The sequence below is a fragment of the Aotus nancymaae genome, unplaced genomic scaffold (genome assembly GCF_030222135.1).
Source record: "Aotus nancymaae isolate 86718 unplaced genomic scaffold, 86718_ANA_hifiasm-v0.15.2.pri h1tg000108l, whole genome shotgun sequence".
In the NCBI taxonomy this organism is placed as follows: Eukaryota; Metazoa; Chordata; class Mammalia; order Primates; family Aotidae; genus Aotus; species Aotus nancymaae.
The window spans coordinates 37,124,818-37,148,695 of NW_026988523.1; the positions used below are offsets into that span (position 1 = coordinate 37,124,818).

The 23,878-nt window shown below is 50.2% G+C and overlaps 1 protein-coding gene across 3 annotated transcripts in view; it reads left to right on the top strand.

Moving 5' to 3' along the window:
- The first annotated feature begins 5,123 nt into the window (after positions 1-5,123).
- The window catches only part of KIRREL1 (kirre like nephrin family adhesion molecule 1), a 107,363-nt gene continuing 88,608 nt past the window's right edge, over positions 5,124-23,878 (top strand). Inside the window, exon 1 of one of the 3 annotated variants that reach the window (XM_012449759.3) lies at positions 5,124-5,264. Coding sequence is in view for 2 of the 3 variants with exons in the window: in XM_064370385.1 (XP_064226455.1) it covers positions 5,439-5,490 (52 nt within the window). In the remaining variant the exon portion in view is untranslated. Of the gene's footprint in view, positions 5,265-5,406; positions 5,491-23,878 lie in introns of those variants that run through there. The other 2 variants (XM_064370385.1, XM_064370384.1) reach the window with 2 other exon arrangements.

A 23,878-nucleotide genomic window follows, 5' to 3' on the forward strand; every position in this document is an offset into this window, starting at 1 on the left:
GGCACCTGCCGCCCCTTTCCCAGACCCTGCCACCAGAAACGTGCATCCTCATGTCTTAATGCATCAGGGACCTGGGCCTCCTTGGAGTATCTTCTTTGCCCTGCACAGATGTCGGAGAGGGCGGACAACTAGCATGTCAGCTGCTGAGATGCCTTTTGTTTGGCAAGACATCAAGCATAGACGGCAAAACTGAGATGAGGAAACGCCAGTCCAGGCCCAGAATTCTTCTTCACTTTTGTTTTTAATAGGACCAGATACTCTCTACAGAGAGGCCAGCATAACTGGACCCAGGCTCAGGGCCCCTTGGCCACTAACAGGAGCTCTGGGATACTTTGACTGATGCTGTCTTTCCTCTTGCCCCACTCTCTTCCCTCTCAGTGCAGATTAGACTTTTTCCACTGCCATGAGGCAGTGCTTTGCCTCTGCCCTTTCTCGTGTACCTCTCAAAAGCTCGGCATCTTAAGGAAAAAGAGCACAAGAGAAATAAACTGGTATAACAGCAGGAACCCTCAAGGCTGACTATCTGGAAGGACTTACGCAGTTACTTGGGATATAAGATACAAGAGTGGAGAAGGGATGAAGAGCCCCCTTTGCTGGGAGGAATTTTGAAGAAGGGGTACATCTCTCACTCTCACTGCTCTGGGCTATAGTCTGCAGCAGAAGAAGAGACAAGGTGACCTCTGGTGCACCCTTACCCGTGGGGACTCAAGGTTCCTTTTAGGATCAGGATTATTTTCCAAGCTGAGAATAAGGATCTTGGCCTTTCTCTCCTCTGTCTCTAGTAAGCAGCAGGGACACAATCCTCCACCTCTCTAGGGGGAAAAAGGACAATTTATAGAATCATTCTGCTGTTCTTAGCCCTCATTGAGACAAAGAATTCATTTCTGTCTCTCAAGGTGGCTTCTCCTGCTGATGGTCATAAATTGCCTTCCTGCTCACTCCCTGACCTCTTGATCTTTTTGCTTTTGTGCTCAAAAAATTATTAATATTTCTCTTAACTCCATATATAACCTTTGGCTGTTTCTCTCCTTTTTTCTAGGTGAAGTAGCATCCTCAGGGATTACTTCCTCCGCCTCCGCGCCTGCCTGCTTCTGTCGGGGCGGGGCTCTGTGCATGAGGATGAAGACAAATCCACAGGAGGAGGATTCAAAAGACCTCTGTTTGGGGGAGCTCCAACACTGAAAAATAATCACAGCTAGCATTTACTGAGCATACACTGTATGCCTAGTATTATTCCAAGAGCTGTATGGATATGAACTCAATCCTCACAACTACCCCATAATGTAAGTACTGCTATTATCCCGGTTTTCATATGAAAAACACAAAAACTACAGATGTTAACCACATAAAATGTCTAAGGTCACACAGAAAGGAAGGGGCAGAACCTAGGTTTAAATCCCTGTCTAGTTTCAGGGCCCATGTGCTTTGCTATCAACTACTCTGCCAGGTACCTCTCTGTCAGGGAGGGGCTTACCCAGCCTTTGCTCTGCCCTCAGGGAGCTCCAGACTGGGGAGACATGCATATTCCTTGCCCCCCACCAAGAATCCCCAAGTTTGATAGGGGAGGCAGGTATCCTGTCCTAGGAAAGTATGTCGAGTCTGATGGAAAAGACAGAAGCTTTATCTTTGGATCATCTGACTGATACTAAGGACTCAGCCCCAGGATGTCTGCAGTTTGATGAGTTATGTTATTAGATTCCAAGAGACTCAGTTAATTCGACTAGACCAAATTGTAAGCATTAGCGCTAGAGAGATGAGGATGGAGCAAAGCTGGGGCAGCTTAATTGGGGTTGCCCCCAGGAGGAGAGGGTGATTCAAGATTGGCAATAAGCAGAAGAAATGCTAGAAGAGAGAAGCGGGCAGGACTCTTGGTGGTGTGCAGGCTTGCCAAAGACAATGTCTGGAAAGCAGGGATTTGCTTAGCTGAGCAGTTCTCCACCCTGACTGTCTACTAGAGTCACCTGGGGCTATGTCTGAAAATACTGATGCTTGGACTTCACCCCAGAACAATTCATCTTTAGGGATGAGGGCATGGTACTGGTGTTTTGTAAAAAGCCCTCAGGGCCAGGCACGGTGGCTCACACCTGTAATCCCAGCAGTTTGGAAGGCCGAGGCGGATGGATCGCCTGAGGTCAGGAGTTTGAGACCAGCCTGGCCAACATGGTGAAGCATTGTCTGTACTAAAAATACAAAAACTAGCCAAGTGTGGTGGCACGTGCCTGTAATCCCACCTACTTGGGAGGCTGAGGCAGGAGAATGGCTTGAACCCCGAAGACAGAGGTTACAGTAAGCTGAGATCACGCCACTGCACTCTAGCCTGGGAACAGATCAAAACTCCATCTCAAAAATAAAATAAAATATAAGGCCCTCAGGAGATGCTATGCACAGCTGGTGCTGAGGACCACTAGCTGGGGATGAGGTCTATGGGGTCTTAAGCTCTGGGATCTGGGATGCTGGATGGCTTATATGGAAGAGATTCTAAAGATGTGAGTTTCCAGTGGATTGAACTGGTGAGGATTTGAAATTAAAGGAAAGGGGGAGGAAAGAAGAGAGCTAAAGGACCAGAGGAGACAGACCAGATTGTTGTTTTGGCCACTAGTGAACTAGAGAGACTTGGCTTTCTGTTTCTAGGGTTTCCAGGTAAAATGGAAGGCCCACAAAACTCCAAAAGCTTTAATAACCCAGTCTCTTCTCATAAAAAAAAAATAGCTATCAAGCCTGATACCAGACGTGGAGATTAGGCAGGAAGCACTGAGCTGAGAATATTCTCTTCCTTTGATTAAAGGCTTTTTAAAAATTGATACTTTCCTAGGCCAAGTGTGGTGGCTTATGCCTGTAATCCCATAACTTTGGGAGGCCACAGCAGGCAGACCACTTGAGGTTAAGAGTTCAAGACCAGTCTGGCCAACATGGCAAAAACCCGTCTCTACTAATAATACAAATATTAGCTGGACGTGGTGGCGCATGCCTGTAATGCCAGCTACTCGGGAGGCTGAGGCACGAGAATCACTTGAACCCAGGAGATGGAGGTTGCAGTGAGCCAAGATTGTGCTACTGCACTCCAGCCTGGGTGACAGAATGAGACTCCATCTCAAAAACAAACAAACACCCCCCCACACACAGACACAAACACACACACACACACACACACACACACACAATACTTTCCTAAGTCAGGGTCACCCTGGACCTCCTCTCCATGCCCCATCATATGGAGTGGAAAGGAGAAAAGCCTATCTTGCTGACACATCCAGAGCACCTTGCCTCAGGACCTTTGCATTTGCTGTTACCATCTGCCTGCTGCATTCTTCCCTCAGATGCCTGAGTAGCTGAACCCTCAATTCCTTCAGGTCTGTGCCCAAATGTGGCTTTAGCAAAGCAGCTTTCTCTGACTACCTGCAAGAACAGTAATTCCTTCTCCCTCTTCCTAATCCGTATCCTGCTTTATTTGTTTCCCATAGCATTTACCATAACCTAGTGTATTTTATATTTTTTCTACTGCCTCTCACTTTCCTCCAGAACATTAAAGGGAAGGACTTTGTCCATTTTTTTTGCATTATTGTCTCCCCAAAGCCTAGAATGGTGACTGGAAAATAGCAGCCTGGAGCTGAAGAACTATCTGTGGCATGTATGATTAATGAATGAACAACTGAAAAGCCCTGTTTGTCTGTGAGTTGGTGTCTGTGTATGTATGAGATTGCAGTCCTATTTCTCTGGGCAAGGTATCGCTCTATTCTTAAACCGTGTGTTTGCCTGTGCTTTGGGACACATGAGGAATTCTCTGGGTCTGTGCATATGGGGCTTCTGCATGTGAGCTTGGGTGTTTTCCTGCCTTTCTCTGTCCTCTAGTTGTGTGTGGACCGCAGGCTGGTGTTAGGATCTGTGGAGGAAAGCGGAGCTGTGGCCGCTACACATCAGCAGAGGGCACCAGAGAGCCATACACCTACTTTCAGGGGCAGAAATAGAAATCTTCGCGGGGTGTTAGAGACCCAGGAGTTCTGGTATCTGGGAGGAGGGAGGTGGAGACCTCTTTAGACCAGCACGTTACTGTAAACTTGTGCAATTCCTGCAACTCCTCTGTTCATTCCCTAGGGTCCAGATCCCCAGGCATCCTCAGCAACCCTGTGAGCAGAAGCATCTGGTTAGCGGTGAGAAGAGGAGCTGGTTGCCAAACTGGGCCCTTAAGAAAGTGGAGATCCTTCCTGAATGCTCTTCCTTCCTAGTTCCTCCGTCCCTACCCCAAAAGATCTCAAACTCCAGCGTGCTTGGAGATCCTCTGGTGGCTGTCCTCCCCTCCGGCTTGCATTCAGGGAAGTGAGGCCAGGCCTTGGCCCTTCAAAGTCATCCAGTTGGCTAGCTTCTGCAACGGGATGGGTGGAAGGCTAAGATGAACAAAGGAAGGAGTCAAGTGTGCCTCTTCCAGGCTGCTAAGTCCTCCAACGCCTAGCTGTGCTCGACTTTGTCTGAGTGAAGCCAGGGCAGGGTCTCAAGGCAGGTCCAAGGGGCAGCTCCGATTCTCTAGCTCTGGGTTTTGTGGGTAGGGAGAGAGGCAGGTATGCCCCTCCCCTCTCCAAGGTTTCATTAGTCAACTGAGAAATCTTAATTTGGGGAATTTACGGGTTAGACTTTGGGTGTGGGATTTAAAAAGAAAGGTCTTTATGTTTATTTAACTCCCTGCCCCCTCACCCCACTTTTAGACACACACACGGAAGCACACACACACACACACACACACACACACACACTCCCCATCCTCTGAGCTAGAGACTGATGTCCCTCAGCCGTGTTCCCCCTCCACTGCTTAGTTCCATAGCCCGCCACCAAGACTGCGTCTGTAAATGGGAGGGGATGGGGTGGGCAGGGGTCCTGTCGTGCCTGCTCCAGAGCCCACGACGGTCACGTTGTTCACCCCCTTTGCCTTTGCCCTCAATTCCTTTCTGTCTTTGCTCTCGTTCCATCTCAGTTCCAGCGAGGGGTGTGCGTGTGTGCGCGCGCGTTGTCGGGGGGGGCAGGGGGAGGGCCCGTGGAGGGAGGCGCCGTCGGAGGGAGAGTAGACGTCAGGCGGAGGGAGGGAGGCAGGCAGGCAGGCAGGGAGGCAGGGGGAGAGAGGGAAGGAAGAGAAGGGGAGAGAAAGCGGGGGCAAAAACCGAAAGAGACCCAGAGAGTTAAAGCTTGAAAGGAGAAATAATTAAATGGGGAGGGCGACCGGGACGAGAAAAAGGACTGGGAGGAAAGAGAGATAAAGAGAATCAGAGGGCAGGGAAGTGAGTTTGTGCGCGTGAGTGTGTGTGCGCGCGCGCGCGCGCGTGTGTGTGCAGGGGCGGGCGCGGGCGGGCGGGGGGCGGGCTCCCGGGCTCCCCTCCTCCCCAGCCCGCTCCTCTGGCTCGCTCGCCAACTCCGGGCCCCAGCCGCGGGCGGGCGCACGGCGGGCGGACAGCATGCTGAGCCTTCTCGTCTGGATCCTCACTCTCTCCGATACTTTCTCCCAAGGTAAGGGCCCCCAGCCCGCCCCCGGACGCTCGGCTCCCCGCCGGGGCCGGGGCACTGCGCCCCCGCTGGGGGAGTGCTGGGGTGCCCGGCGGCCCGCGGCCAGCCTCTGGGTCCGGACGCCACGAGGCGGGGGCTCGGTCTGGGCGCAGAGCCCCGGGGGCGGGGGCGCGGAGTAACGGGGGCCTGGGGAGAATGAGTTTTCCGTTGATTTGCCCAAGTTGTTTCCTCTGGCTGCGCGGGAGAACCGAGCATTGGGGCCGCGAGGGCTGGAGGTCCGAGTAAAACGGGGAACCGAACGCTTTCTCCTGAGCTTCTGGCAGCCCTACCGACCCTCGTCCTCTGAGGCCGGGGTTCCGGACGCCTGAGTCCTGGCTAAGGGCAAGGCTGGGAAGAGGGTGGGATTTCGGATTTCGGGCGAGGGGGTGAGCGGAAAGCTGGGTCCCACCTCTCGAAGATGTTGCTAAAGGGATCCCTCTACTCCAGCCCACCCCCTCGGGGGACTGAGTCTGAAGCACGGCTCCAGACTGCCTGGGGCTGCCCCCTCTAGAGGAAGGGAGGGGTGTCTCGGGGCCCCTCCCTCTAGAGGAAGGGATTTGGAACCCCTGCCCGCTGAGGCTCTGAGTGGAGAGTGGAGTTCCAAATACAGCTTCAGGCCCGCTTGATTCGGAGAGGGGAACTCACCGGGGCGGGGGCGGGGGCGGTGGGGGGAGGGGGCTGACACTCTATTTGGGCTCAGGAAAAGTGTTGATGTCTGGGGTTATTTGGAACTGGCAGGGGAGAGACTGGGAGGTGAGGGAGGTGGTTGAGAGAGGTGAGGATGTCCGTGTATCCTGGGCAGGGCTGGGGTTGGGAGAGGGAAGAGGGCTGAGGGAACCAAGGGTCCAGAATGCAGCAGGGACTGGGGTCTGTGGGAGTTGGTTCTTGCCTCCCGGGTCTGATTCTAAGGAAGACTGAATCCTGCTGAACTCCTTCCCTCCCCAAAAATGGAGCTGACACACAGAAATTGACACACAAACACCGTAAAACATTCACAGACACTGAGACAGACTACTCACCTACTGAGACAGAGACATTCCCGCAAACATCCCCCACACTGAGACAGACACATATACACAAAGACACTGAGACATCTGAGGAAGACAGATTCCTCCCCCAGATCCGCGCACACATTCATCCACCCAAACGTTACAACTACACACGGTACATGTATGCAGGCGTTTACAAGGACAGGACACACGCTCGCACAGAAACCAACCCTCTAGCAAACAAAGAAACTTGAACAGACATTCATAAGGGCAGACACCTATGGAGATGTGCAGACTGCAGATGGTGGAGGTGGTCTCTTTTAGGGGGTGTCTGGGAATGGATCTGGGTAGAACAGCCTCAGGCACTATTGCCCTGCTTTCAGTTCCCTTCCTGCGTTTGTAGGTGCCGTGTTATGCTGGACCTTTCCTCTCCTTGCCAAAGGAGCTCCAAAGGCAAAGCTTGGCTGAGTTGGTGGGGGCAGGTCTTGATTCATCTCTCCCCATAGGGCACCCATGCCAGCCCCCCCAACACACATATGGGAAGGGCACACATCTGTGGTGTGAGCCAAGAGTGGGAGGTGGTGCTGGGGGAAAGGAGGAGGCCTGGCCCTGGGGTTGGCAGGCCAGGCCAGCCACTTGGCAGAAAGTTGGGAAGATGACTTAAGTTCTGACTTTGTTCAGCCAAGCTGCTGGTGTCGGGGAGGAAGGGGGGTGGGCCATGGTGGTGGTGGTAGAGGGGGCCCCTGAGTCAGTATTGGTTTCTGTTGGGGGCAGGCTTACATCTGCCCCTTTCTTGCAGTCCTTGCATGTCAGCAACATGGATACAAATGAGCGTTAAGGAACAAAAGCAGCAGTTAGCAAACAGGAGAGACATGTGGATTGAATCGGGGACAGAAAGAAGTGTGTGCTGTGTGCCTTTCCTCTGGAAAGGAGTGAGGGGCTAGGGAATGCTAAGCTCCCACCTCCCTGCTCCCACAGGGGTAAGCAGGACCTGGTGAAAGTATCTGGGGTAGGGGGGAGAAGATACCAAGGAAAAGAAAGGGAGAGACTAGACAGCAGGGGAGAGAAATCACTCGTGAGTGTTGGGGGAAGCTTGGCAAGGGACTGGGGAGGAGGTGAGGAGGGAACGAGTGGGGGTCTGGGGAGACTGGGACACCCATGGGGGTGGAGGGCTTGGCAGGACCCCCTTTCCTTAGCCTCCATCCTCAGGAGTTCTAGGTCAGGGACTGGGGCAGTGAGAGAGGAAACGGAGAGGGGTGCTACATCAGGGAGGAGGGATGGTGGCTGGGAAATGGGGATGGGGGAAGTAGGTGTCAGGAAGAGGCCATAGAACGGAGGGGGGCAGAGAGGCGAGGGGAAGGGGAGATTCAGCCTAGGCTGAGAAATAAAAATTGCATTTTAAAGAATTTCAATGGGCTTCATCAATCTTCATTTTTCACTAAATAATTTTCTGTATCTTATCTAAATGAAAACCATTATCCTTCCCCCCGTTTCCATCATGTGCCGGCTCCACAGACTGATTGCGCCGAAAATTGAAATATTTATTCATTTTCTGGGAGATTTTCTCGCTCCCTAGTCTCGGGGAGGAGAAATTGAAAAAGAAAGATTATAGCTAATCAGAGCAATGTGGGATGACAGGCCGGCTCGGGGCGGGAGCTGCCTCCAGAGGGGGGATGGATGTGGGGGCAGGAGAAAAATAAGCCCAGCCAGTCCCCAGAGCTCCCCCCGGCATTCCTGTCACAGCTTTTGAGGGGAGTAAAGGGTAAAGGGAAGAGGCCCGAGGGCCTCCTAAATTCCCAGGATTCAACTCCCTGAGTGCAGCTGAATCCTGGCAGAGAACAGTGGAACATTGGGTCTGGAGAGTGGCTGGGCACTCCCCTCCGGGGGCTACACACAGACACACACACACACTTCAGATGTCCCACTTCTGCCCAGAGCAGGGCACTGAGATTGGGGAAGAGGTAGGGGAGACATGGCAGAAACCAGGACACTGGGTTCCTCTCCTTGACCTTGACTGGACTCCACTTTCTGACTTCTACTCACTTAGACCCAACGGGAGGGTGTGAAACTAGGACTCAGTGCCTCAGCCCTGGGCCCCAGAGCACCCGGAGGAGGCGTCCAGGCCTTCTCGCCTCTGCTCCTTCCCACATCTGAGTGGTTGGTTGTTCTGGCTCTGCCTTTGGTGCTCCAGTGAGATGGGAGTAAGCCCCACCTCTTCCCCACCCTTACTCCTCTAGGACCTCTTTACATCTTTGCAGGGACTAAGTCTTAATTTCTTGTATACTATAGTTTCTGGCACAGTGCTAAGCATGTAGTAAGTGCTCCTTAAACACCTTATCAATTGATTGAATCGATGAGAGTGCTGCAGTGCTGGAAAGAGGCAGCATTCAACGGCGATTAAATCACAGACTCGCATCCAGCCCTCACCTCCACCAATTGGTAGTCATAAGCTTGAACGAGTCATGTGCCTTCTCTGTGCCTTGGCATGCTCTTCCAGAAGTGAGAATAGAAGTCATACCTCCTCGGGTTGTGGTGGCACCTGAATATGTTAATCCACGTAAAGTGCATGGAACAGCATCCGGCACAGCGAGAAGTGCTCAGTTGCTATCTTGACTTTGAGGTGAGACATAGATAGGCATTCGAGTTGTCTGTGCTTTTTCTTATCTTTATGGTGTGTGTGTGTGTGTGTGTGTGTGTGTGTGTGTGTGTGTGTGTGTGTGTGTGTTCTTGGTCCTGGGCTTCAATAACCCTCTTCTTTGTATCTCTCCTGGAAAGAACTGGGTTGTGGCAGACCCAGAAGGAGAAATTGACCCCCTCCTTGGAGACCTCAGAAAAGATCTGGGGAAGGGATTTGAGGAGAGAGAACAACAGTAGAGGTTGGCATTCGAATGAGAAGGAACCAGAGCTCTTGTGTGAAACAAGGAGGGACACTAGCCCCGAGGTGGCAGCATTTCAGAGTCTGAAAATAATATGGATCATTTATTGAGCCCTGTGTTAATTACTTCATATGCATTATCTAATTTAATCCATGCTACAACCCCCTGAGATTGGCTCTGTAATTATCCCCATTTCATGGATGAGAAACTGAGATTGATTTATTTTTTTTTAGATGGGGTCTTGCTCTGCTGCCCAGGCTAGAGTGCACTGGTGTGATTGTGGCTCACTGCAACCTCCTTCTGGGCTCAAGCCATCCTCCTACCTCAACCTCCTAAGTAGCTGGGACCACACACAGCTGGCTGATTTTTTTATTCTTTTGGAGAGATGGGTCTTGCTATGTTGCACAGGCTAGTCTCAAACTCCAGAACTCAAGTGCTCCTTCCACCTCGGCCTCCCAAAGTGCTGGGATTATAGGTGTGAGCTACTGTAGCTGGCCAAGAAACTGAGCTGTAGATACATTAAGTATCTCTTTGGGATACCCAGCTGATCCCAAAGCCTGTAACCCTTCTCCTTTGCCAGATCCTACACGCCAGCAGATACTGATGCTGGTCTGGCACCGGAATTTCCCTGGTCCATAGCAGAATGAGAACTAGGAAGAAAAGGGAGTATTACATAAAGGTAAACTCACTCAAATTTTAAAAACAATCCTTTTTTCTGAGATTCTGTCCTACATTTGCTGGTGTTGAATTGTTTTTCTTTGATATGATAAATCTAGCAAAGGACTTTTTTCAAGGACTTGGCAAATAAAAAGGTTTATTTCTTTTTTTTATTTTTATTTTTTAAAGATGGAGTTTCATCATGATGGCCAGGCTGGTCTTGAACTCTTGACCTCAGGTGATCCACCCACCTCGGCCTCCCAAAGTGCTAGGATTACAGGCATGAGCCACCGCACCCGGCCAAAAAGTTTATTTCTAATATTAAACACAAATTTAATCTAATATTAAACTACAATTTTGGGAATTACTCTTGTTCCATGCAAGGCTGACTCCTGAAGAGGCCCGGAGCCACACAGAGGCAAGAGAAGCACCGAGAGGGGGTCTGGGGGAGGAATCCTGGGACCAGGGTCTCCCCAAGTGTCAGCTTCCAAATTTGTCTGGTCCCTAGGTAGGCTGATAGAATTGGAGCCTAGGGTCTTAGCTGGCTCGTTCCAACCTGCCTGGGGAAGTTTTCAACCTTCCTTCTCAGCCTGTGCCCTGGGGAACTGTCTGACCTAGGGTGAAAAGTCATTGTAGGAGGTCAACTCCATACCAAAGCATCAAAATAACCTTTTATTGAATTCCTACTGTGTGCTTTTCAGGCTAATGTTACTCCCATTTTATAGATAAAGAAACCACAGTTGAGAGTTTTAAGTAACTTGCTTAAGGGCACACCTGGGGCGTTAGATTCCAGATTCAAACCCTCTTTTGTCTCACTAGGAAGCCCCTTGAGTGTCCTTCAACCTGCCCAGAAGAGCCACACCAAGGCTGCTGTGGAAGGACTGGAGGAGACACTGGGCCTTTTTTCCTTTCCTGGTGCCTCACTCAGCTCAGCCCTCTTCCCCAGTTCTCAGCCCAGAAATGCCAAGGCCATATCTATCTCCCTGCCTTGCTTTGATGATCATTTGTGAAGCAAAAGTTAGATGTCAGGATACATGTTTTAATCAGTTGGGCTGGGAGCAGTAAATACCGCCTCTTGTCAGAAGGAGGTATGGAAAGCCTCAAGCTGGCTAGCTGCTGTGGCTTGCGCCTGTAATCCCAGCACTTTGGGAGACTGAGGCAGGTGGATCACCTGAGGTCCACAGTTCGAGACCAGCCTGGCCAACATGGTGAAACCCTAACTGTACTAATAATACAAAGAAATAGCTGGGTGTCGTGGTGCATGCCTGTAATCCCAGCTCCTCCGAGGCTGAGGCAGGAGAATGGCTTGGTCCTGGGAGGCGGAGGTTGCGGTGAGCCAAGATTGCGCCATTGCGCTCCAGCCTGGGTAACAAGAGCAAAATTCCGTCTCAAAAAAAAAAGAGAGAGAGAGATACAATCATCCTACCATGTAGGCAGGATAGTTATTTCTCCATTTAATAGATGAGAAAACAGAGACCTAAAGAAGTTAAATAAATTGCAAAGGGGTGGCAGTTGTTCTGGAGGGAGGGGATGGGGAGAAATTCCTTAATCTCCACAATTTCTGGGAGATGTTTCCATCTGAGGCTAGAGAAGTTTCTCTTCATTCGTCCAGAGGTGAGAAAGCTGTTCCCCTTCCCGACCTACCAGTTCCTGTCTGGTTCCTTCCCAGGGCCTCTGGGCCGGTGTACTTGGCAGTGTCCTGCAGGGTGCTTTGACCTGGAAAAGGATGGGGGTGTAGGGGTGGGTAGTCAGCGGCAGAGGAGAAAGAGGCTGTCATGTCCTTGATCCTCAAATGTGAAACCAGGGAGCAGGAAGAAGCAGTTTCAGGAATTAGGAAAAATAATGGGCTCTCTCAGTGCGAGGGAGAAAGCCATTCACTTCTGTGATGGGCTGTTTTATATTTTGCATATATTAGTAACTAATGTAATACTGACAGTAATTGTTGAAGTTAGGTGTTATCCCCATTTTACAGATGGGCAAACGGGGATCCAAAGAAGTTAAGCAGATGGTCCAAGATGATCCAGCTAGTAAGTGACAGAGCCAGGACTAGAACCCAAACAGGAAAGTTGGGGTGGGGGCTGAGGATAATTCCCAGAAGGAAGACTGCACATCTACGTATTCCGCATTTCTGCTGCATGCAAGCGTGTAAATGCAATCTCACTGTATGCATATGCATATATATTCACACATGCCTTCATGTGCAGCTATCCGTGCAGCCACTTCTTCTCCCCATACACATCAGGACAGCTGTCTCACCTTTACGCCAGTCCTTTCAGTCACCGGAGCACTAGTGTGCAACAGTGCTCCATTCTTGTGAGTCAGTTTTCTTCTAGCCATAGCAGCCCTCTGAGTCTGTAAAGGCACTGCTTTTTGCCTTGCCCTGCATGCTCTGCATCGTCTCTGATAGATGCATGCACTGTGAGTTATGAAAGTTGAGAAAGAAGCTTGGGGTTCCTCATTCTGTAACACTGGTTCCTCTCCATGCTGTAGCTCCAGCTCTTATACCTTCCCACCCCGATTGTGACAATGCAAACCTGATTAAGTTCTTGGAGCATCCAGGAGACACCACTGAAGATGACGTTTTCCTTCCTTCCTTCTGTCCCTCTTGCTCTCCCTCTGTCAGCTGACTCCAAGCTCCCAGCTTGTCCTTCCCTCCATGTTTAATTTATTCAGCCACTTTTATTAACCTCTTGTTGTCTCCAGGGACTGCAGTCCTCATCCCTCTCTGCCCTCCTTGAGCCCATTTAACAAAATAGGGATCGTATTTAAATAAATGAGCCTTGCAGCCAGCCAACCTCCTCGGGATTAAGGGTCTTAAATCCAGGGGTAGAAATCTCCAGAACTCTCTAGCAAATTCCATTAGTTTCCCAGGAGAGAATGCTGCTGCTTCATTCCTTTTGCAGTCTGACTCTGGAAGGTGATGGGAGACTCACCCAGAATGCTGTGGGGCTTGGGTTTTGAGGCAGGGAATGGATAACAGGAACCCAAGTGTCTGCAGGTGTACTCGGTGCCCAGCAGAATTATCCCAGGAGGCTGTCCCATCCTAGGCCGGCTTCGGAATCTACTAGGCATTGGATGCCTTTTCTCTCTGCCCCTTCTGAGGCAGTCTGAGGCAGATATCCTCACTGGAAGATGTGTGGGAAGGGGAAGGACTTTGGTTCCTTCCTTCAGTGAAAGAGAATTGTGTGCTTACTGTGTGCAAGGCTCCAGTGTTGCAAAGTGAATAATGTACTATTTCCCTGCCCTTGAGGATCTCACTTTGTGATTTGGGTGCAAATTAGTTAATCTCAGTAGGCCTCAGTTTCCTCTTTCACCAGATGGGGAGAATTAGTATTTTTTAATCATCAACTGTACATTACTATATGCAAAACATACTGGTAGGCATTATATGGACTAAAAAATATGGCAGCACACAGCATATGGTCCTTCCCTTCTAAGAAACTAAGATATACATACAAGAAGACTGCTGGTGGTGCAAGGCATGGAGTCATTGGTGCTGAGACAGCAGTGTGCAGGTCAGAGCTGGGGAGTCCAGAGAAGGGAGTTTCCTGGTGGGCTGAAGTGACCAGGAAGGGCTCCATGGAGGAGGTGGGCCCAAGGGTGGACAGGATATGGATGTGGCAGGAGGAGGGAGAGCATTACCAGACCCGTTGGACTTCCTAAACCAAGATGTTGCTGCTGGGATGTGTGGGGACACTGAGGCCAGTTGGACTGAGGATTTGGGTTGATTGGGGAGAAATAGATGAGATGATCCAGAACAGTAGATTGGGGACAGACTGGAGGAGGCCTGCTAGAGCCAGGCCAAAGGCTTCTTACAAAGACAGCCCCGTAAGAACTAGGGAGCCATGGATTTTTGCTTTTTATTTTTTTTATTTATTTATTTTTGAGACGGAGTCTCACTCTGTCGCCCAGGCTGGAGTGCAGAGGTGTGATCTCAGCGCACTGCAACCTCTGCTTCCTGGGTTCAAGCGATTCTCCTGCCTCAGCCTCCCTAGTAGCTGGAACTACAGGCGCCCACCACCACACCCAGCTGATTTTTGTATTTTTAGTAGAGATGGGGTTTCCCCATATTGGCCAGTCTGGTCTCGAACTCCTGACCTTGTGATCCACCCGCTTCAGCCTCCCAAAGTGCTGGGATTACAGGGGTGAGCCACTGCGCTCGGCCAGGATTTCTGTTATTTATTTATTTATTTTTAAAGACGGGGTTTCACCATGTTGGTTAGGCTGGTCTTGAACTCCCAACCTCAGGTGATCCGCCCACCTTGGCCTCCAAAGTGCTTGGATTACAGGCATGAGCCACCACACCCAGCCTAGGATTTCTGTTTTATTTTAAGCAGGCAAAGGATATGTTTAAAACAGATATAATCCCCATCTCATTTCTCACCAAAGCCTCCCCTCCTCTTAAACACCACATCTACTGGAGATGCTATAGAAATTTGTAACCCCTCCAATTAAAAACATGAAAAAAAAAAAAAAAAAAAACCCAGATAACCAAGCTTTGGCCAGGCAGAAGTGAACAGAAAATCTTAGAGAAATAGCAGTTCTGCCTTGGGAAGTCTCAGATCTGTGGCTTGAGCTCCAGAGACTTTGGGAGAATGAGGAAATCTTTTTCTCTGAGAATCCTTCAGTATAAGATAAAGATGCCTGGAGGCAGAGTTCAATGGCTCCACAGCCTGACTCTGAGACCAGCTCTCTGTTACTTGTCCCCACTAGGCTTGGACCATGTCTACACTGCCTAGAGTCAAGGGGAGCCCTCTGCTTCCATCAGAGGGCCCATCGCAGTTTAGTTCCCTTCAGGGTCAGTTCTGGGTCATTTCCATTGGTCGGTGTGGCTTTAGATACATGTGCATTTAGGAGCCTATCCTAAAGATTCTTAAACCTTCTGCCAGGAAGCGAGCTTTGGTTTTTCACATGGAATCCTTGGAAGAGGGTTGCACCAGGGAGTAAGAGGATGTGTTCAACTTACAAGTGTTGTTTTTTTTTTTGAGATGGAGTTTCGCTCTTGTTACCCAGGCTGGAGTGCAATGGCGCAATCTCGGCTCACCGCAACCTCCGCCTCCTGAGTTCAGGCAATTCTCCTGCCTCAGCCTCCTGAGTAACTGGGATTACAGGCACGCGCCACCGTGCCCAGCTAATTTTTTGTATTTTTAGTAGAGGCGGGGTTTCACCATGTTGACCAGGATGGTCTCGATCTCTTGACCTCGTGATCCACCCACCTCGGCCTCCCAAAGTGCTGGGATTACAGGCGTGAGCCACCGCGCCCGGCCACAAGTGTTGTTTTTTTAAATGGCTGTGCTGGACTTAGGCCTGGGGATGGAAAGGTGGCTGGGATTTAGTCCCTGTTCTTGAAGCACTCTCAGTATGGTGTGGGAGATGGATGTATAAACACATATTGACAATTTTATAAGATAAAAGTTGAGAGAGAGGTATGTGAAACATGCTGAAGCCTAACTGTCCAGTGAGGGGGAGTGGAACAGGGAGCCGGGCGGGGGAGGGGGCCACAGATGTGAGGCTGGGGGGCTGCGGAGCCTCTGGAATGCAGAGCGGCGAGATAGCCAGGCTCTGGACAATCCCCGATTGTACCCCCTGCTCCGGATGGAAGGAGCTGAGGAATCCAAAGGAGTGAGCCCTGGTCCCTCCCAAGGATTATGATTTCCAGGAACAAAGGCAGTTTATATAAAGCACACTTCCCCCAAATCGAATCTCCCAACCTCTTGTGTCCAGTTCTGTGCTCTCCACCCCCCACTCCCACCCAATAGGGCTGTTTCTAAATTAACTTTGTCCTTGTAATCAGCTTAGCTGAGTTTTTAATATTATTATTATTATTATTTTTCCTCCTCCTTCCTGAATTCTCCCAGGAACAGCTTGGGGCCCTGCTCGCTCCATTACCCAGCATTGTCAGGCCATGAGGTGCTTTTAACTGCTTCTTCCCATTCCATTCGCTTAACTGGATGGTTATTAAAAGGAAAGGAGCAGAGGTGGGCAGGCAGGGCAGAGGAAGAGAACACGGTAGAGAGTGAAAGCATTTCAAAGGAGCAGAAACACAGGGCTAGGCAGGCTGGCAGAATGGAGCCTCTGAGAGAAGTTGAAGTTTTCATCTTGACTCCCGAGTCATCCAGAAGGACATTTCATCTAGACAGTGGGACTCCTGGGTTTTAATCCAAAACCCTGGGCAATTGACTTGCTCCTCTTTGTTTTAGTCCTCCCTGCCACTCCCCTCTCTCCCAGGAAATCTACCAGCTTGACCTCACTGTGGGATGGGATCGGGGACTCCCAGAGGTCCCACACTCCCCTCATTGCACGACCCTCCCACACACACACTCTGGCTGTGCTGCCAGCACCAGAACCCTCCAGCATTCACCCCCGGGGCAGCAACATTCTGGATGATGTTGGATCCCAGACTGCCGTGCCTATCACACAGCACACATCTGGGAAGTCTCCCTTCACCAGGCAGTGGGTGAAGTCAGAATGCAAACTCATTTCAATGTCAGTTTGAGCCAAATATAATTAGAAAGGAAACTCTCTGACTTTGCAGAAAAAAAAATCTAATGCATTGCAAAGCCAAGTTGAAATGACTTCTGGATTATCTGCACCGCTGCCGCTCTCCGTTTATGCAGAAAATCGAGAGGCGAACCTGTAAAGCCTGTGCCTAAGGGATTTAGTTGGTGCACATTGCCTTCGGTTTCATGCCAGGGTCGTGTTTTAAGACTGGCCTCTTTCAACACAGCCTGGTTCCTGGAATTGGGAAGTACCTAGAGTGCCCTGGGACCTCTTCACCAGGGGGCCTGTGGCAGAGTCAGCCTCTTTGCCAGAGGGGCTTCTCCTGTGTGATCATGACAAAGTCACTTACCTGGAGCCTCAGTTTTCTCATCTATAAAATGTAAATGATTACATCTATCTCCTCGGGTTGTTGTGAGGATTGAATGAGAGAATCAATATTAAGGAACAGTATCTGGAATACAACAGGTACTCAATAAATTATAGTTGTTATTAATATTGCACAGTCCTTGCTTTTTACAGTTCAGTCCAAGGCAGATCTGGAGAAAACAGACAATAGAAATGAGACATGAACAAAGAGGCCAAATACAGGTCAGTCTGTTAACGGGGCCAAGGAGGGTGACCAGTGAGGTAGGTAACCCCTGAGCTGTGTTCTCTGGGGTTCAGTGCAGTGGGAGCTTTGGGAGGCAGCACAGTGGATGGAAAGCACTCTGGTTTAGAATTAGGTCTGTGTCTTGGGTCTGGAAATTGAATGGCCTTTTTCCCTTTGTGAGTCTCAGTTTCCTTATCTGTAAAACAGAGTGATAGCCCCCACTTTACCCTTTGTAAGTCCTGGAAAAGCACTCTCAGGACAGTGGACAGTGTACAGTAAGCTCAACTATCATTTTAAACCCTGTCTTTCAGCCAGGCGTGGTGGCTCAGGCCTGTAATCCCAGCACTTTGGGAGGGTGAGGCGGGCGGATCCCTTTACATCAGGTGTTTGAGACCAGCCTGGCCAACATGGTGAAACCCCTTCTCAACTAAAAATACAAAAATTTGCTGGACATGGTGATGTGTGCCTATAGTCCCAGCTACTCTGGAGGCTGAGGTGGGAGGATCACTTAAACCCAGGAGCAGAGGTTGCAGTGAGCGGAGATCACACGACTGCACTCCAGCCTGGGCCACAGAGCAAGATTCTGTCTCAAAAATAAATAAATAAATAAATAAATAAATAAATAAATAAATAAATAAACCCTTTCTTTCCAGATTTCAACCCAGTATGTTAGAGCAATGATTCTCAAACTTTAACCTGCTTACAAAACATCTGGGGATCTTGTTAAAATGCTGATTCTGACTCACAAGGGCTGGGATCAGATGGAAGTTCTTTCTGTATTTGCACCAAGCTCTTGGGTGATGCTGATGCTTCCTGTCCTAGGACCCCACCTGGAGGTGTTAGAGGATGCTTTCCTTGGGGAAAAAGATCTTCAACGTTCTAATGAGAATCAAGAGAAAATAGAATTCATTTAACTGCATTCACTTTTCAGCCAGCTTAGTTGTATAACAGCCCTGACGGATCATTGATTCAGGAACATTGATATGTTCATTTTCAGGAAGCAGGTTGTGGGACAAGAGAGGGCACGGAGCTTGCCAGCACGCCCATCCTCAGCCCCACGATTGACCTATCCAAGCTCCTCCCTGCCACCTCACAAGCTCCCTGCCTCCCCACCCCACCTTGCCAAGTCTTCATTCAGGCTGCCAGCTGCGGAGTTGAAAAGCAACCTGCTGGTGTGCTGGTGGAAACTCATCCGTGCCGAAGCCAGTCATTTCCACTTTTTTTTTAAATGAAAAAAGTCTTCATAATTCATCTCAATGGGAGATGCCAGGGAAAGCATTTTGACAGAGCTTCTGACTGGAGCCTTGACCCTGTTGGCTTTGGCTTAAAAACTGGGTCATGAGCAAGTTGTGTTATTTAGGAAGGAAGGAAGGTCATCGACTTAACTGGGTACATGATTTGGGGGAGCCATGGGGAACTGTCTCTGGGCAGGTCAGCACCTCACACTCACATAGACCTCGTGATCGTTCAGCCCACGTGGTGAGCAAACTCACTTTCCCTCCTTTCTCTGTGTGCAGAACCCCAGGCTGTAGAAGGGGATTCACAGGCCAGAGGAGAAACTGCCTGCCTTCAGGATTCCCTTGGTTCTGTGGGAGAAGCCTGGTCCTACATGCAGGGAATCCTGTCTACTGGGGCAAACAGGAACTCCCATTAATTTTCCTTCACCTTCTCCTGTCCTCCTGAACATCAACACACATTCAGCCATCCGCAAGTGTGAACGAGAACACAGGCAAAGTAGGGATGGGGGTGGGATCAATGTATTGGGCTTCTTGGAACGCAGAACCTGAGGTCAGGAAGTTCCTTAGGAACCTCAAAGTGGAATCTCAAACTGTCTCTCTTTAGGTTGGACTAATTTAAACCAACTCAGAGACATCAGTGTTTGTCCTTTTTCTGAAGAGAAAGGAATTTCGTTAGTACTCTCTGCTCACTCACTTTCATTTCAAATACTCCCTGGCAAGCAGGAAGTTCTTCTTTGTGTCCAACCTGAACCTTTACTTCTGCATGGAAATTGTCTAATTAGGTATTGTAACGAATATGTCTCCAGTCTTCCCTATGTCTGGATAAATAACATTTTCCCCAATAGGTTTATTTTCTCGTACTTCAAGGCAAAGCTCTTGTAATAGAGAAGGAAGCCCAGAGAGGTCATAGGCAAGACTGCCTCCTGGGCCCCATGTGAGCCCAAGAAGTTTATCTTGTTAGGGGTCAGATTTGCTTTCCAGCAAACCACCAAGGCTGCCCTCCCACAGTACCCCCAGCCAGGGCCAGGAGAACAGTGTTCACGAGAACCTGGCTGAGTCACCATGCCCTTACCTGTCTAGTTTCCCCTTCTCATCTGCTCAGAGCAGTGGGGGCTAGAGGGCTCTGGTGGCCTTCCTGTCACTTCTAGCTGATGGCCTGAGGGCCCCTCCTTCTCTCTCAATAGGAGCCAGGCTGAGAGCAGTGCTGGCATCTGCTGCTGAAGCCAGCATGTAGGAAAGTGGGCATGGGGGTGATGGTGGAGGTGGGCTTGCCCCGCAGCCAGGGCCAGTTTTAGCTTAGGAGCAGGAATATTTTCCTCTTGGAATCACTCAGAGATGTCCTTAGCCTCGCCTTGCCAGAATGGATCCCAAGAGATAGCAGTGTATGCAGAGATAGGAGGGGATGGGGTTTGTGTGATGGGGTGCCTGCCTTTGGGGATCTCCTAATCTGATGAAAGAGTGTGGGCATTTTCCTGGGATACTGGACCATGTAAGTGTAAACTCAGCTGTAAACTTGAACTTGAGGCTGGAGACTTGGTTTCTGTTACCAGCTGGCTAATTATAATGGGGGGACATGGGTTCCCATCTACCCCAGTGTATAAACACCTATAAAGATCATTTAAATAAGGGAAACTTTTGGACCCTGTTGTGCATCTGCACAGGAGGGGATAGAAAGAGACACTGCAGCTGGGTCATCAGCGAGGGAAGGTTCCTCAGAAGGGGTGGGGGGAGGAGGCAAGAGGGAGCGTGGAACCAGGTGGAAGGAGGACACCGGCTGGAGCCCATGAGAGAGGTGAAGACGATTCTTGTAGGAGGTCTCATAGAAAGGGTTGGGGGGCCAGAAGGAGGTCGCCCAGCAACGGCTATGTGGGCCGGAGGGTCTGGAGGCTGAGACCTGCGGTATAGCCTTTTCAAGTGTGGTCCCTGCAGCTTTCACACATGCACAGGCAGAAGAGGACTGGGGTGAATGTAAGTCCTCTGAAGAAGGAGGAGCCCATGTGTCTGCGGGGAGAGTGTAGCGTGGGCAGCCTGTCCGGGAGTTAAACCAGGCTCCAGCTTGGAGCCTGCCTGTGGGGCAGCCCGGGTTTGCTCCAGGGTAGTGCACCCTTCAAGGGTAGGAGGCTAGGACAGCCTGGGCGGAGTCCTGGAAGTGCAGCTCGCCCGAGGCTGGCTGTCCACTGGCAGTCCCTGTGCCCTGGCTTCTCCTCAGCCCGGACGGATGCTCCCTGCTCCTGCTGTCCTTCCCTGTCTGTTGGTCTGTCACTCGGCAGGAGTGAAGTGCGCCCTGCTCCTGAAGCATTTGGAGCTTGATAATTTGTGGATTATAGCTAACTCTCGATAAAGATTCCCCTAATTGCTTGGCTCACCTCAGGTTCTATCATCAAAGCAAAGCCGGGAGGCCCCCCTCTCGCCCTCCTTTTCTTTTTATTATCTCTTAATTAATCATTCTGGCTTTCACACTTAGCAGATAATTACAGTCTCCTGGGCAAGCAGCTCATTTTCATAACCTCCTGCTCCAAGCCGGCAGCTAGGGGGGTGGGGAGGAAGAGGGAGAGAAGGGGAGAGTGGGAAGAGACATGCTGGAGGAAGGGGGGGCAGCGAGAAGAAAGGGACACTTGGGGTGGTGAGGCAGCATGGGAGCCAGGACCCCTGGGCCGCCCAGGGGACTCTGCCAGAGGGCAGGGGGCTGTGCCCCCTGGGAGGCCTCACCTGGTCTGCAATGCTGGCTGCTGGCACAGCCTTTATCCCCTGAGCTCCCTTGGCCTGCCCCAGGGGTACAGCGGGAGGTTTGTATAGGCTGGTGTCCGGAAAGCTTAGTGAAGGGCAGGAGGTGGTCCCCAGTGAAGTTCAATCAAGAATGGCTGTGATGAGGAAAGGAAGGGCAGAGCTGCCATCAAAACAGGACCCGGAGACTGGCCTGGGAACTTTTCTGTTTTGGGCGAGCAGGACACTTATCCTGAGGTTTGAGCCCATGGAAATGACCAGGGAATGATCACTCAGTAGGATGATCAGATGAAGAGGGGAAGGCCTCATCTTTACTCAGTACCATATGGGAGCCACGCCAAGCATTTCACAGTGTGCTCATCACGCCCGTTTTAGAGATGAAGAAAACCGGAGAGCCAATCATTTGTCCAAGTCACAACAAATTCATTCCAGGTCTGTCTGGTTAGTGGTAAAGGTCATGTTCTTTCCACCCAGTGGCCCTGTCTCCGTGAGGTCAAGCACAGGACAGGACGTAATGGAAAAAGGGAGGGAGGGGACACCATTCCTGCTGGGCCTTCCCCTCTGACCCAGTGGACGGTCAGCTCTGCTGTCGCCTCGAGGCTTTCCTTGGGCTTTCACCCCAGAAATAAACAGAAAGGACACCTGTCCAGATGATGAATGGAGAGGCCCAAGAGACAGAAACCTTTGTCTGTGAGTTAGACACAGAGTTGGACCGGGGGACCCTAATCTCTAGTGTGCCTCATGTCTGTCCCTCATTCCTGTTCCTCAGCAGTTCTTTGTGGCCCAAGCTTCTTCAGGTCCCCTAGAAGGGGATGAGGGACGTGGAAAAGTCCTTTCCCTGGGCGCATTGAATTTTCATTCATGATCCTAGTCCAGTGTGCTTGGATTTTAGAATTAAATGAATTGAATCCTACTTCTTTGCCATTAACTAGCAGTTAGACCCTAGAATATAAACTCTGAGTTTTAATTTCTTCATTGGTAAATGGGAATCTTGAAAAGATTGGTGACAGTATATGCAAAACAGAGTCTTTGACCCATGATGGGTGCTTAACAAATGGTGGCTGTTATTACTGCTACCATTATTACCGCCATACCTTAAAGCACTTGGCTTAGGAGACAGCACATAAAGCAAATTAGTTTCTTAAAAAGTTGATGAGGGCCAGGCATGGTGGCTCACACCTAATTTAATCCCAGCACTTTGGGAGGCCAAGGTGGGCGGATCACGAGGTCAGGAGATCAAGACCATTCTGGCTAACACAGTTAAACCCTGTCTCTACTAAAAATACAAAAATTAGCTGGGCATGGTGGTTTGTGCCTGTAAGCCCAGATACTTAGGAGGCTGAGGCAGGAGAATCGCTTGAATCAGGGAGTCAGAGGTTGCAGTGAGCGGAGATCGCGCCACTGCACTCCAGCCTGGCCACAGAGTGAGACTCCGTCTCAAAAAAAAAAAAAAAATGGTGAGAGAGGGGGGTCCTTTTGTTCTACTTCCTCGAAAAAGGAGGGAGGGCACAAAATTTCTACCTTGTGCTGCTTCTGGGGTGTGCTATTGAGAAAAGTCATGACAGCCTGTGCCGGTACAATTCTTCTTTCCACAAATAATTGTCAGTCCAAGCTGGGGCTGCCTCTGGCTCAAAGCTCATTGGCACCAAGCTCCAAGCAAAGCTGATCTTGCCTCTGCGGCCTTCCAGACTTCGGATTGCCCACCTCAAGCCTGTGTGCCGATGGGTTAAACATATCGAGTGTCACATGGCTTGCAACTTCTGACTCAGCTTCTGGTTTCCTGGGCATTACAATAGGAACATCTATATTCAGGAGGCAGTATGGAAAGAGCACTGGGTTGTGTCTTAGGTCTGGATGTGGATTTTAGCCCCAGTTGTGCCTCTACTGGAGCGACCTTACTCAGTGACCTGGGCCTGTTTGCTTATAAATTGTGGTTAATCTCCAAGATTCTTTCTGGCTGCACAGTTTCCAACTCTTTGCTATTCAGTGGGAGTTCATGAAAAGGACTGGCTCTTCCCAAGTGAGGTTCTGGATCTCTCTGATTTGGTTTGTGAGCCAAGGCCAGAGGTACTGATTTCAGAGGGCCAGAGCACAGGTATCCCAGGAGCAGCGTTTGCTCAGGAACTAGGGTGGAAGCAAACATTTCATGCATCTTCAGATCTGGTCTGAACTTGGGGTAAGGACAGCAGGAGTCACCAACACACACACACACACACACAGTTCTGAGAATGTCCCAGCCTGCATTTCGTGAATCTTCAGATCTGGTCTGAACTTGGGGTAAGGAGAGCAAGAGTCACCAACACACACACACACACACACACACACACACACACTCTGTTCTGAGAATGTCCCAGCCTGCATTTCGTGCATCTTCAGATCTGGTCTGAACTTGGGGTAAGGAGAGCAAGAGTCACCAACACACACACACACACACACACACACACACACACACTCTCTCTCTCTCTCTCTCTCTCTCTCTTTCTCTTTCTCTCTCTCTCTCTCTCTCTCTCTCTCTGTCCTGAGAATGTCCCAGCCTGCCCTGGAAGGTGGGAACCTGGACCAAGGGTGTGGCTGCTTGTGTGTGCATGTTGATAAGAGTTTCTCCCTGAAGAAACATGCTCTGGCTTTGCCCTGGACTTTAGCTTTGGTCTATGAAAAGGTTTTGCAGAATTTTGTGGGAACATAAACATTCGGCAGATTTCTTTCCCTGAAAGCTATTTCTTCTCTTTTTCTGGGAACTTTTGCCAGCAAGATCAAGGGCCCTCCACCCTTCCCTCC